Here is a 15338-nt window from a genome sequence, read left to right as displayed (position 1 = left end):
GTAAATGGTCCCCTCCCCAGTAGTTTAATCTACTTTCTAGCTATGAATCCAGTTTTCATGAATTTCTCTTTCCTGTCAATCCCACCTCTCATTTTAAATTCAATGCTATTACATTGACTCACATCCATAATTGACTAGTGTTAATTTATCTGGATATCTGTCTTATATACCATTGTGGTTTAAAATAATAGAAACCATATTACAGATAGTCAGGTAATACTTACAAATGCAAAATACAATATGGACAAGCTAGAGCATTTTCAAAACTAGCCATAGTATGCAACTTAAGGCCAGTTAATAGATAAATATGTAACTTATGAAATATTCTAAATTAATTTTGTAGTGAAGATTAATGTTCATGTCAAGCTCAATGCTCTCAATTGCATAAAGGATTGAATACTACCTCTTTGAATTTTAAGTAGGATTTAAATAATTTGACAAGCTAGTCTAAAAGCTTACTGCAAAAGATGCTTATCTCTTCAAAATGTGATTGGACAGTGTTTTACAGACGTATATAATTCCAGGCTCTTTCCTTGTAGATGAATATTTTTATCTGTGTGTCATATTTCCTCATGAGAAATGCTAAATTTTAGAGTGGTTTTCAATCTAAGGCTTTCTATGAGTGATGCAAAATTATCAGTTTCATTTTATACATTTTCTTGATTATGCATTTCTGTGGCTTAGCATACTAAACAATCTGTGGCACAAAGTTCCAGTTAGCCTTACATTCAACTTTTAAGTCCAGCTTTGTGTGAAAAATAAACAGAATTATAGGTAATGAATATCTTTTATTTTTTTAAAATTTTTATGTGTTTATATGTGAACATGTGTGAGGATGTATGTATGACTGTGTGTGTGTGTGTGTGTGTGTGTGTGTGTGTGTGCCTGTGCATGTGCATTTATGGTTTTGTATACCCATTGATGGCAAAGAAGGACATTGGAAGCCCTGGAACTGGAGTTATAGGCAACTGTAGACTGTCGCGAGTGTTGGAAACTGAACTCAAAAATTTAATTCTTATAGAAGAGCAGCAAAGAGCAGCAAGTATTCTTATCTGATGAATGAGCTCTCTAGCCTTAACCTAAGTTGCTCTTTTTTAAAAAAAAAATAATCTGTAGGTTTTTTAATGCCTTTGTGATAATCACAACTGCCATGTTCTATTTTTAAATAATATCAAGCTAACTAATATTTTCTAATTATTCTGTGATATATCCATCAACAATATACTGTTTCAAAATAAACCATTGAGCTCCTTTATGTATCATCACTAGGGTCAATATGTATGCATTTGTAACTCAAAACAGAAATACAAATGGTTTCTATAGTGTATTCTGCTTATTTTCTACTATTCGTCTTCTACATAAAGCATTAGAAAATTAGTAATAATGAAATTATATTATTGACCTCAATATTTATTAATAAGTATATTTATAAGTTACAGTATTGAAATAACTAATTTATCCAATAAAAATAATAAGCAAAAAATCAGTATTTCTCCCTAAGCATGAAAGCTGCTACTGATAACTTTTCAGTTATCAGAAAAAATTAATCTAAGGATACAAACATTAAAAAAGAATTGGAATTCTACAAAAAAATTTAATGAAGTTTTAGGATGTCTACATTTCATTAAAAATGAAATTTCATAGTAGACAAATTTACTATTCTATTCATTGGGATCCTTAAATTATTAGAAAATGCATACGACAATAAAACTATAGTTAATTCTGTGGGAGAAAAAAGATGAAGATAGGAATTACAAAGTAACTCAAAACTCACAAATTTAAGCTTTCTAGACAAATTCTCATAAGAACAAGCAGACAGGACAGAAGATGAGTTATTTTGTATGTTACTTCACCATAACAATTCATCATATAGAAATGCAGACAAGTGGGATTCAAAAATCAGCATTAAGAAGGTCTACAGAAGAACTTGTAAGCAAGTAGGCTGCTAAACCATGCTATTCTTATCAAGCGTTGTTCAACTTACTTGCTTTTTTGAGTTTTTCACTTGGACCTGCAATGACAAGAGAGAAACAGGCCTTCATTAATTAGTAGTCTACCTTCATTAAAAATAACTTTGAGGCCTTCTTGGTTGAAAGAAAGTATAATATTAGAAACTGAAGCAAATTATATCTGAGAAGGAAATGTAGCTTTGCAATTTTCTTTGCTATGCTCTAAAATGGATTTCACAGCCCACAGATTTGTCAGGAGAGTCCAAGCATCTTTCATTTACAGGGCTTTCAATAGTTATCAAGTGGCCTGATTGCTGCCATGTTTAGAGCAGTGCATCTTCCAGTCTATAACATTGCCCCAAAAGTATAAATTAAGTTGATAAGTGATCCAATAACATCATTTTAAAAAATATCTAAGTAGCTAGAGATGGTGGTGCACACCTTTAATCCAAGGCCTCATGAAGCAGAGCCAGGAGCATATCTGTGAGTTTGAGTCCAGCATGGTCTACATAGTGAGCTACAGGATAGCCAGAGCTACCTGGAAACAACTTGTGTCTAAAAACAAAGCAAAATAAAATGAAAATGCCCAAGTGTTAGAAAGCTGCTGTACTGTATTCAAACCTGAGGATGAATGTAACTCACAGTAATACTGATCTGCTAAACTCTTAAATTGCTCATATCAATACTTGTGTATAATTCTGCAGGTTTTCAATGACTTTCACTCTGTTTTAGCTTTCCTCATATGTGTATAAATAGGAGTATGTGTTGAGTCACTTACCGTGGGAATGTATTTCTACATAAATAGGCTTCACTGTATATTGTAGACAAAATATTCCCTTTCTGTGTTGCAGTAGCTTGACCATTGATGTGAAATAATAAAACATACTATTATTTCATCTCTTAAATTGTATATCTGAAAATTACTCAGTTTTTAAAAAAACTTTATAACCAATTATTCATTTAATATTCTTCTCTTCAACTAGTAAACTTAACTTATAGATAGGCTATAATTTAGCCACATATACTTGACTATTGGCATAATAGTAAATGAATGTTGTTTACATTTAATTATAATTAAATTTGATTGGAGCAGTTGGCAGACAATAATTGACACTACATCTGCCTGCACACATGCACACTCACTGTATGTATGCATAAGACTTAACACATATACTACCCAAAGGTTAAAGCTTACAGCCTGTACAAACATGTACAGTCACATATCTTACACACTTAGACACATTCACATATCCTACACATACATACATACACACACACACACATTCACATATCCTATGTGTGTGCGTATATATACGCAGAGACAAAGAGAGCACAGAAGCCTCAAAAACATTGAGTAATTTTCACTAAGAAAAAAATTATAGGTAGGGTTTAATGCAAGATCCAAAAAATGTATTTAGAAATTTTCATTTTAAATAACTTACTTGATCTGATTAAAGTTTAGAAACTTTGTGAAAATGATTTTTTGTCTATATTAACTATACTCTTTTCTGTTGTTTTATTTGTCTGGTCTGTTGGTTCTAATTTCAGTTTTCTAATCTTAGGATATTGAGAACAACACCACAGAGCAACAAAAAAATGTTATTATGTAACATTATGAATAGGGAGAGAGAATTTTTGGAGTTTAATATTTTATATTTCAAAAGTAAAACAATGTGAGATGCATTTACAGAAAAAGTTTTATTCTTACATTATTTTGTTAGCTTTAATTATAAATATATCTATCTATAAAGCAGTGTCTCTAATGGTTGTTCCTGATCACCAGCTTCATATAGACTCTAGAACCACTAAGGATACAAACCTTTGTGCATATCTGTGAGTCATGATCTAAGTCAGATGAGTGGAAATGGGACAGCACACACTAGCTGTGGGCATCCATGGGCTGTTGTACTGGATTGAGGAAAAGGAAAACCAGGCTAAAAACAACAGTCATTACTTTCTCATGACTGACTGTGGATATAATGTAACTTACTACCTTAAGGTCCTTTGCCTTGAACTGTGAGATAAATAAACATTCTTCTCTAAGTTGCTTTTGTCTGGGTGTATTTTCACCAACAGTGTTTCTCAGACACTCTATAAATAGATGCCCAATGATCTTACTAAGATGCAGATTTTTATTTAGTTGCTCTGGGGTAGAACCAGATACATGCACTACTGATGTCTCAGAGGATCTGTTACTGCCAATTCATAGACACATGTTTAGCAATGAGGAGACAACAAAACACTTGCTCTCCCTTTTCTCAAACTGTAGTGATATTGATTCTGGCAAGAGCTCAGAACACAGTCAGTGAAATGAAGAGATTTCCTGTCTTTATGTGGCATTGCATTTATAAGCCCATATCTTGCTTGCCTCCTGGGAAGATCAATTGATGTACACCAGTCTCACTCACCTGGATGTTCCTTTTTTGGTGTCTTTGCTGTGTGAAACAAAAAGAAAGTGGGGAGAGGGTGAATAAACAGTCTGTGACAGCCATTAAAATTCAGTATTCAGATATGAATTAAATAACATAAAAATTTAAAAATAGAACATTAAAATTGTTACCTGGTTCTATGTGCTTTTCTTTCTTTTCCTGTTCTAAAACAGATTATCATTGTTAACATAACTATAATTTATGTTTTCTAAATAATTTGTTTTAATACAGACAAACATGCATTGTTGATGCTAGACCACAGCAACCCAAGAGTGCCACAAAATGATAACTATCTCATCCCCAGGAGAGCCTTTTCTCCCGAGTTCAACGAGTGTGTTCTCTTAGCACAGCATTGAAATATTCTGAATAGTAAGACTTGTTGGGGGGGGGGATAGAAACCAGAAATATAATGTAAATCCCTTAAGGGAGGAAAACTTCAACTTGCCTTTATTTTATAATAACTTCAATGATAGTTTGGATAAAAAATAAGCACAAATTATAATTACTATAGTTGCCTTAAAATAAGTTACAAAAAGTTAAATCTGGATGCGTTTTATGTGTAATTCCTCTCCTAATCCTTTCCTTGGGGATTTATTTAGTGACAATAAGGACTTTGATGGTAATATTTAAGTGCTAAGATAGAGTAAGGAGGCAGGCGGGAACAAACAAAGACATTGCAGGATATATGTTAGACTAGAATCCTCTTTAGGTGGTATTCCCTTCAGAAACTCCCTTATCCACATTAAGAGAATATTAAGTCCTAGGTAACTGTTACCTGGCTAGCCTGCCATTATAAAAAAACTTTCTCATATTTTGTCTATGTTGTTACCAAAATGCTTTCTGATGGCCAAGTTGATTACTTATTGTGTTATGTGCCCCGGGAATAATAAGCTCGGCTCCAAAGCAACAAACCAGTAGCACTTCCTGCATCTGTGTATTAGCTTTTTATGATATTTGCTTTCACAAGTTGCCCCTGGGATGGACCCAAACATCAAAGAGCACCTGCATCAATGTAAGAAACTATTTTGTATAAGACTTCAATTTTGAGTTATTGTCAAGTAAAGTTTAAGCTCCCAAGACCTCCCTAGGAGCTGACATCCTATTTGGAAGAAAGAGACATGTATGTAGGTAACTTATTAGGCAAGACAAGTTCCATCCTCATAGAAAAGTTAAGACATGAGTATTAGACAAGGCAAGTCCCCTGCCACAGTTGAACATCCCAACCAATAGCAAGAGAATAAATATACAACAGAAACATGTTCTTAAGGAAATTCCCTATCCATAAATTCTGATTGGTAGAATAACTTGACACAGATATCTGTGGATTTTAGGCTTAAAAACCATGCAAGATCTTAACTCAATGTCACAATTTAGTTCCTGAATCTGGATTGTGGTCCTGATAAGTCCTGGGGCATATGCTCAACAAACTTCCCCTGTCTGACTGAGATCGGTGATTATGTGGTCTGTGAGATAATTCCTGGACCTAAACAATGAGATAATAGGAAAGAGTCTGGAAACCAATACTTAGTGTTTTTTAAGAATGGAGAAGTAACTAGACATCACCACTAAACTTACACAAACATTACATCATGGCATCAATGGAATGCAGGTATGGTAAAACATTCGAGGTTTTATTAGCTACTTCTATGAGTCAAATGGGTGTGAGAATGCTTGCTATGATTTATATGCTACTCTGATCTACAGTTTACACATTCTTATGGATGTAGAAAAATCAATAAATAACATAACCCCCCCCCTAAAATATTCAAAGCAAAACTCAAACAAAGTCCACATGTATTAAACACTGAAATTTGAAATCTAATTACACCAGCTGGCCAATTCTATATAGTGGAGGCAAGTTTGCACAAACTTTAGACTTTGCATGCATTTCCTTACTTTTTCCCTTGGGTTGTTCTGTTGAAAGAAAAGGATTTTGAGATACATTTACTACACAACAAAGGATAGAATGGAGTCTCCCCGAACTTTCCTCCCCATTAGTTCTTTTGAATTTCACAGTGTGTCCTGCTTTGAGGTATCACTAATTATCCCAGGTATTGACAGAAACATTTTTCAACAACGAAAAGGTCTAGAATTATACTGCTTAATAACCTGAGCGATTTATATCTGGTAGTCTTAGTGTACATGAATAAAGAGCTTCTACATGTATAAGTTCAGAAAACAGAGGGTAACTTGCCAAGTGGGTAATGATTGAAATCAAGAAAAAGAAGGTAAATTTCAATTACTAACTGAGTTGCTATGTTGAAAAGAAAACAAAGTAACTAAATTTATGTATTTAATATGTAATATTGTTCATTGTCTCATAAAATAATCATATTTTTGAAATAATTAAAAAGGTTCATGATAGGTGAATATAGCACTATATCATAGCTTGATATCATTATTATTATTGGTATTGTTTTATGTTTGCTAGAATGTGAGCAAACGTGATTGACAAGTATGCTTGTCCCTGAACTAAAGCACTCCCCTCTCTCTCTTTCTATCTCCTCTCTCACTCCCTTGTTCTTGCTCCTTTTCTTTTTTTCCTCTTTTCAATTCCATATAAAGATTTTTCTTCTAGCTGAATCATTAAGGGGTAAACATTCAACTTAAGGGCTCATTAAGTACCAAGTACTAGACATCCCTAACCCCCAAAAGAAAATATTTCAAGTATTTCTTTTACCTTCTGTAGGTTTTCTCATTTTCTTTGATTCTGAAAATTCAGAGATAAATGATTGATAATGTAAATATAATTAAATTAACAACTGAACAATTAACAAGATTTTATAACCTCAAAATATTTTAAATATTTTAAAATTAAACTAAATATACAAGTTACAATATATATATATATATATATACACACACATAATATGTATATGTTCATAATATATGCCTATACAATTGCTGAGTTTTGAACACAATTATTTTAGAATTTTGAACCTTAGTTAACATTTTTGTTTAAAGTATCTTGTTATTTTCTTTATTTTAACTATATTTTAAACTATATTTTAAATTTTTTTCTTACTGAACTTAAAAACTAATGATGAGCAACATTTTTTATTTAAAAGGGGTGACTACATTGTTTTCTGTATGATGTTTATTTGCATGAGAACCTAGAATATTAGACTGTCACAATCTTAGGACTTTGTGTGGTCTATGATAGTATCATAACTTTGTTCCAATGGCAAAGCAAGGGAATAGATATAATTGAAGGATGACAATTTACTTTTATCTTTTTATGAAAGGAATTTAGATGGTTCTTTCTATCTAAAGGACAGCCAATGCTGTTAACAATTTAGTATATTTTATAGGAATATGAGTTAGAAATACGTTTAAAAATGCAACAAAAGAAAGAACCCCACATCATAAAAATAACTTTCCTTTTAATACATAAATTTCTAGAAATCCAAAGAGAAAAAAGGAAGCATAAATTCACAAATGACTATGTGAGAAGATGCTCCTGGTATGACAGTGGGTTTAAAGTTCAGATTGTGGATATACTAAAACAGTAAGAGGAGGTGGTTGAAGACTTGTACTAAATTTGCATAACAGAAAAGGTGCAGATTGTCTAGATAACTCAATGCTGTCCCGAGGAAGGTAAAAAAATCATACAGTATGGAACCAATGCTACTTTTTATCTATCTTCCTTCTCAGTTCTGTGTATGAACGATGCATTATATTAAGTATAAATGGTATTAAGATGATAATATGAATAGAAAGTATTAGTCTTTTGAAAGAAATAAAGTATTTCAGAAATATATTGTAGAAAATGACATGTGATTTCACCAAGATTACTTTATGGAATGAATTGTTGTGGTAAAGTATACTTAAATTATTATTTGCTTAAATGCAATAGATGAAAATACTTACACATGATAACTATCTATGAAGCTAAAGTTATGTTCCTTTTATTGAAAGACCTCAGACTGACCTCAAAGGGTGGTGATCAGAGCTAGCTATTAATATTAATACTATTAAAACTCTTTATGTTTTCCTGTTATTCTTTTCTGTTGTCAGCTTAAAATACTTCCAAGGTTTATTTGGCAATCCTTCATCACTAAAGATCACCATGGTTGACCATGTTCTTAAGAATACTGAGGCTCTAGCCCCTGTGGTTTACAGTGATATTTTGCACTGTTTGCTCCATTACTCATCATCTTTAGTATTTGGTATACTGCCTAACATTTGTACTTAGGCCAGAAACACCCACATATTAAAAAATATTAGTATTAATTGTGGTATTATATCAACATTGGTCATGAAGTATTCCTCTTCTTGCCTAATTTACATATTGCTTCACTTATAGCTCCAAACATTTCACCTTTGTTCAGAAAGATTCTTCTTGAAAAATTACTTGTTGAGTGGCAGAAATGGAGGATTCTCATATGGATTCAAGCCTACATAAAATAATTCTGGTAAGCATTGAATCTCATTTGGCTAGCCCCTAGTGGAGTTCTGTACTTCAGAAGATAAAAAGTGATTATTAAAATTCTGATCTCAAGAATTTCACTAATTTCAGCCAAGTTTAAATGATGATATTGATCCTGACTTACTATTACAGCACACGTAGCAGCTAGTGGTTACACATATGCTTCGGCTGACATAGCACTTGGTAATGACTTCTCATAACAAAAACCCAGGATCATGAAAACTATTCTTAACAATAGGTAGGATACCCAGTAGTACCTCTAAAACAGCATCATGAAAGGATTGTGAGGAACTGGTGTGAGACCATTGTCCCAAACAATACTTCATTTCTTCTCTGTGACTGTGAAGACAGTTTTTCACCTCCACCAGAGTCACCTAGCCATGGACCCTAGGAACACAGCCCTAACTCACAAAATCATATTACCTTAGTGTGGAAGTAGTTCTTTGACGTATTTCTAAATTGTTTTCTGAAATTAATGTTTCACCTGGTTTGTTTTGGGGTAAGAGAAAAACAGAAGGCAGGCACCCTTGGCTAGTTTTATTTTTTATGTCTAGAAAGGCAATACTTTGTCTCAGTCTCAATGGACTTCCCATGCGTAACTCCTGAATTTTTCAGACTTTAGGTTTGGGCTTACCATGATCACTTGTGTGTCTGATAGCAAATACAAAAAGCAAGTGTGAATTTGAAATTGAAAAGTTTAGTTTCGGGTTAAGATTAGTATAGTATATTCTGTAGTAATGCTATAGTCATTCAGTATTTTAGACAGCTAATGATTTAACCTTTTTAATTAACATGGCTTAATACTTTATAATGAATAAGAACTATAGGCAGAATATATATTCCTGTTCAAAATTTTTCACTTCAGGATTCTTTTAAATTCCTAACAGCCATTAAAGACCACAATCAGCTTTTATTTATGTTTTAATTAATATTTGTAACCTTAAAAAAGTAAAGCTGAGAAAATATCAAAAATTGTTATGACTTATTACAAGTAATAGATTAAAATGAATATTACAATTATACGTTATAACATATTTACCTCTTTTGACAAAAATAGTGAGATGAATGATTTTGTTTCTGGAAATCTTGTTAATGTCTAGCCTAATTAAAATACATTTGATTTGTATATTTGCACAGCTATTTAGTCTGCTGCAAAGTCAGGCATCTTTTAACCACTGGAAAATTCCAGTAAAATTCACATAAGAAAGAGAAAGAAGAACACAAAAATGCGCGCACACACACACACACACACACACACACACATTTACACACAAATGTAGTATGTATATGTTTAAATATATAAATGTATACATAAATGCAGACACACAAATATGCGCGCGCGCGCACACACACACACACACACACCAGTTTTTGTCCAGGGGCCATACAAAAGGTCTCAGGCATTTTCTGAAGTCACTCTGCTACATTCTTTGTTGAGTTTTAGAAGTCACCATGCTAGTTGATCTGAGAAGTCAGATAGAAATACATGAAATCAAAGCAGCCATGTAGGCAGCAAGAGCATTTCTGGAGCCTGTACTTAAGACTATAGTTTTATTTTCTTTAGGAAGAATGAAGTCGACTCTGCTCAAGTGAGAGTGTGGACTGCAGAGACTGACAGCTTCTGCGACAGGCAGAGGCCACACAGCTTCTGGGTCAGATATCTATGCACCTTCACTGCAAGTGGAGAGCTTGCCTGTAGAGAGTACTTTGACCACTGAAACTCAGGAGAGATCTAGTCTCCCAGGTCTCCTGATAGAAGCTAACAGAATCACAGGAGGAAAAATCCCTAACCAGAGACAACTATAACAACTGACTCCAGAGTTTACCAGATGGCAAAAGGCAGACATAAGAATCTTACTAACAGAAACCAAGACCAATTACCATCATCAGAACCCAGCACTTCCACCTCAGCCAGGTGTGGGCACCCCAACACACCCGAAGAGCTAGACCCGGATTTAAAGGCATATCTCATGATGATGGTAGAGGACATCAAGAAGGACTTTAATAACTCACTTAAAGAAATACAGTAGAACACTTCTAAAGAGTTACAAGTCCTTAAAGAAAAACAGGAAAACACACATCCAAACAGGTGATGGAAATGAACAAAACCATACTAGACCTAAAAAGGGAAGTGGACACAATAAACAAAACCCAAAGTGAGGCAATCCTGGAGATAGAAAACCTAGGAAAGAAATCTGGAAGCATAGATGCAAGCATCAGCAACAGAATACAAGAGATGGAAGAGAGAATCTCAGGTGCAGAAGATTCCATAGAGAACATCAGCACAACAATCAAAGAAAATGCAAAATGCAAAAAGATCCTAACTCAAAACATCCAGGAAGTCCAGGACACAATGAGAAGACCAAACTTATGGATAATAGGAGTAGATGAGAATGAAGATTTTCAACTCAAAGGGCCAGCAAATATCTTCAACAAAATTATAGAAGAAATCTTCCCAAACCTAAAGAAAGACATGCCCATGAACATACAAGAAGCCTACAGACATCCAAATAGAATGGACCAGAAAAGAAATTCCACATAGTAATCAAAACAACAAATGCACTAAATAAAGACAGAATATTAAAAGCAGTAAGGGGAAAAGGTCAAGTAACATATAAAGGAAGGCCTATCAGAATTATACCAGATTTTTTTAACAGAGACTATGAAAGCCAGAAGATCCTGAACAGATGTTATACAGACACTAAGAGAAGACAAATGCCAGCCCAGGCCACTATACCCAGCCAAACTTTCAATTACCATAGATGGAGAAACCAAAGTATTCCACGACAAAACCAAATTCACACAATATCTTTCCACGAATCCAGCCCATCAAAGGATAATAACAGGAAAAAAACCAATACAAGGACGGAAACCACGTCCTACAAAAAACAAGAAATTAATCCTTCAACTAACCTAAAAAAAGACAGCCACAAGAACCAAATGCCAAATTTAACAACAAAAATAATAGGAAGCAACAATAACTTTTCCTTAATATCTTTTGATATCAATGGACTCAACTCCCCAATAAAAATGACATAGACTAAAAGACAGGCTACACAAACAGGACCCAACATTTTTGCTGCTTACAGGAAACCCATCCCAGGGAAAAAGACAGACACTACCTCACAATGAAAGGCTGGAAAACAATTTTCCAAGCAAATGGTCTGAATAAACAAGCTGGAGTAGCCAATCTAACATCTAATAAAATCGAGTTCCAACCCAAAGTCATCAAAAAAGACAAGGAGGGGCACTTCACACTCATCAAAGATAAAATCTTCCAAGAGGAACTCTCAATTCTGAATATCTATACTACAAATACTAGGGCAGCCACATTCATTAAATAAACTTTAGTAAAGTTCAAATCGCACATTGTACCTCACACAATAATAGTGGGAGACTTCAACACACCACTTTCATCAATGGATAGATAGTGGAAACAGGAACTAAACAGGAACACAGTGAAAATAACAGAAGCTATGAAACAAATGGATCTAACAGATATCTACAAAACATTTTATCCTAAAACAAAAGGATATACCTTCTTCTCAGCACCTCATGGTACCTTTTCCAAAACAGGCCTCAATAGATACAAAAATATTGAAATTGTCCCTTGCATCCTACTAGATCATCATGGACTAAGGCTGATCTTCAATAACAACATAAATAATAGAAAGCCAACATTCACGTGGAAACTGAACAATGCTCTGCTCAATGATACCTTGGTCAAGGAAGGAATAAAGAAAGAAATTAAAGACTATTTAGAGTTCAATGAAAATGAAGCCACAACATACCCAAACTTATGGGACACAATGAAAGCATTTCTAAGAGGAAAACTCATAGCTCTGAGTGCCTCCAGAAAGAAACTAAGGAGAGCACACACTAGGAACTTGACAACACACCTACAAGCTCTAGAACAAAAGGAAGCAAATTCATCCAAGAGGAGTATACAGCAGGAAGTAATCAAACTCAGGGGAAAAATCAACCAAGTGGAATCAAGAAGAACTATTCAAAGAATCAACCAAACCAGGAGCTGGTTCTTTAAAAAAATCAACACGATAGATAAACCCTTAGCCACACTCACTAGAGGGCACAGGGACAGCATCCTAGTTAACAAAATCAGAAATGAAAAGGGAGACAAAACAACAGATCCTGAAGACATCCAAAACACCATCAGATCGTTCTACAAAAGGCTATACTCAACAAAACTGGAGAACCTGGATGAAATGGACAAATTTCTAGACAGATCCAGGTACCAAAGTTAAATCAGGATCATATTAATGATCTAACCAAAAAAGGCCAGGACCAGAATGGTTTAGTGCAGAGTTCTGTCAGACCTTCAAAGAAGATCTAATTCCAGTTATTCACAAACTATTCCAAAAAATAGTAGCAGAAGGTACTCTATCCAATTCATTCTATGAAGCCACAATTACTCTGATACTTAAACCACAGAAAGACCTAACAAAGATAGAGATCTTCAGACCAATTTCCTTTATGAATATCGATGCAAATTAGTCAATAAAATTCTTCCTAACCGAATTCAAGAACACATCAAAACAATCATCCATCCTGAACAAGTAGGTTTCATTCCAGGGATGCAGGGACAGTTTAGTATATGGAAATCCATCAAAGTAATCTATTATATAAACAAACTCAAAGACAAAAGCCACATGATCATCTTGTTAGATGCTGAGAAAGTATTTGACAAAATCCAACACCCATTCATGATAAAAGTCTTGGAAAGATAAGGAATTTGAGGCCCATACCTAAACATGATAAAAGCAATCTACAGCAAACCAGTAGCCAACATCAAAATAAATGGTGAGAAGCTGGAAGCAATCCCACTAAAATCAGGTACTACACAAGGCTGCCCACTTTCTCCCTACCTATTCAACATAGTACTTGAAGTCCTAGCCAGAGCAATTCAACAACAAAAAGAGATCAAGGGGATACAAATTGGAAAGGAAGAAGTCAAAATATCACTTTTTGCATATGATATGATAGTATATATAAGTGACCCTAAAAATATCAGGAGAGAACTTCTAAACCTCATAAACAGCTTCACTGAAGTAGCTGGATATAAAATTAACTCAAACAAGTCAATGGCCCTTCTCTACACAAAGAATAAGCAGGATGAGAAAGAAATTAGGGAAACAACACCCTTCACAATAGTCACAAATCATATAAAATATCTTGGCATGACTCTAACTAAGGAAGTAAAAGATCTATATTATAAGAACATCAAGTTTCTGAAGAAAGAAATTATAGAAGATCTCAGAAGATGGAAAAATCTCCCATGCTTGTGGATTGGCAGGATCAATATAGTAAAAATGGCTATCTTGCCAAAAGCAATCTACAGATTCAATGCAATCCTCATCAAAATTCCAACTCAATTCTTCAACGAATTAGAAAGGGCAATTTGTAAATTCATCTGGAAAAACAAAAAAATCTAGGATAGCAAAAACTCTTCTCAATGATAAAAGAACCTCTGGTGGAACCACCATGCCTGACCTAAAGCTGTACTATAGACCAATTGTGATAAAAACTGCATGGTACTGGTATAGCGACAGACAAGTAAACCAATGGAATAGAATTGAAGACTCAGAAATGAGTCCACACACCTATTGCCCCTTGATCTTTGACAAGGGAGCTAAAACCTTCCAGTGGAAAAAAGACAGCATTTTCAACAAATGGTGCTGGCACAACTGGAGGTTATCATGTAGAAGAATGTGAATTGATCCATTCCTCTCTCTTTGTACTAAGGCCAAATCTAAGTGGATCAAGGAACTCCACATAAAACCAGAAATAGTGAAACGTATAGAGGAGAAAGTAGGGGAAAGTCTCGAAGATATGGGCACAAGGGAAAAAATTCCTGAATAGAGCAGCAATGGCTTGTGCTGTAAGATCGAGAATCCACAAATGGGACCTCATAAAATTAAAAGCTTCTATAAGGCAAAAGACACTGTTAATAAGACAAAAAGGTCGCCACCAGATTGGGAAAGTATCTTTACCAATCCTAAATCAGATAGGGGACTAAAATCCAACATATATAAAGAACTCAAGAAGGTGGACTCCAGAAAATCAAATAACCCCATTAAAAAAGTGGCTCAGAGCCAAACAAATTATTCTCACCTGAGGAATACTGAATGTCTGAGAAGCACCTGAAAAAATGTTCAGCATCCTTAATCATCAGGGAAATGCAAATCAAAACAACCCTGAGATTCCACCTCACACCAGTCAGAATGGCTAAGATCAAAAATTCAGGTGACAGCAGATGCTGGTGAGGATATGGAGATAGAGGAACACTCCTCCACTGTTGGTGGGATTGCAAGCTTGTACAACCACTCTGGAAATCAGTCTGGTGGTTCCTCAGAAAATTGGACATAGTACTATCGGAGGATCCCGCAATACCTCTCCTGGGCATATATCCAGAAGATGTTCCAACTGGTAAGAACGACACATGCTCCACTATGTTCATAGCAGCCTTATTTACAATAGCCAGAAGCTGGAAAGAATCCAGATGTCCCTCAACAG

General features: G+C 34.5%; 1 protein-coding gene across 1 annotated transcript in view; it reads right to left on the bottom strand.

Annotated features, from left to right (window-relative positions):
• Trdn (triadin) overlaps positions 1–15338 on the bottom strand; it is a 393227-nt gene that overhangs the window by 137186 nt on the left and 240703 nt on the right. The window contains exons 15-19 of the mRNA NM_029726.2: positions 7059–7088; positions 6275–6292; positions 4510–4542; positions 4358–4384; positions 1985–2011 (exon numbers count right to left, since the gene is read on the bottom strand). Coding sequence (NP_084002.2) covers positions 1985–2011; positions 4358–4384; positions 4510–4542; positions 6275–6292; positions 7059–7088 — 135 coding nt within the window. The remainder of the gene's footprint in view (positions 1–1984; positions 2012–4357; positions 4385–4509; positions 4543–6274; positions 6293–7058; positions 7089–15338) is intronic.

This window comes from Mus musculus, chromosome 10, assembly GCF_000001635.26.
Source record: "Mus musculus strain C57BL/6J chromosome 10, GRCm38.p6 C57BL/6J".
Taxonomy (NCBI): domain Eukaryota; kingdom Metazoa; phylum Chordata; class Mammalia; order Rodentia; family Muridae; genus Mus; species Mus musculus.
Note: the sequence above shows the minus strand (reverse complement) of the source record. Positions and strands in the feature narration are given on the sequence as shown.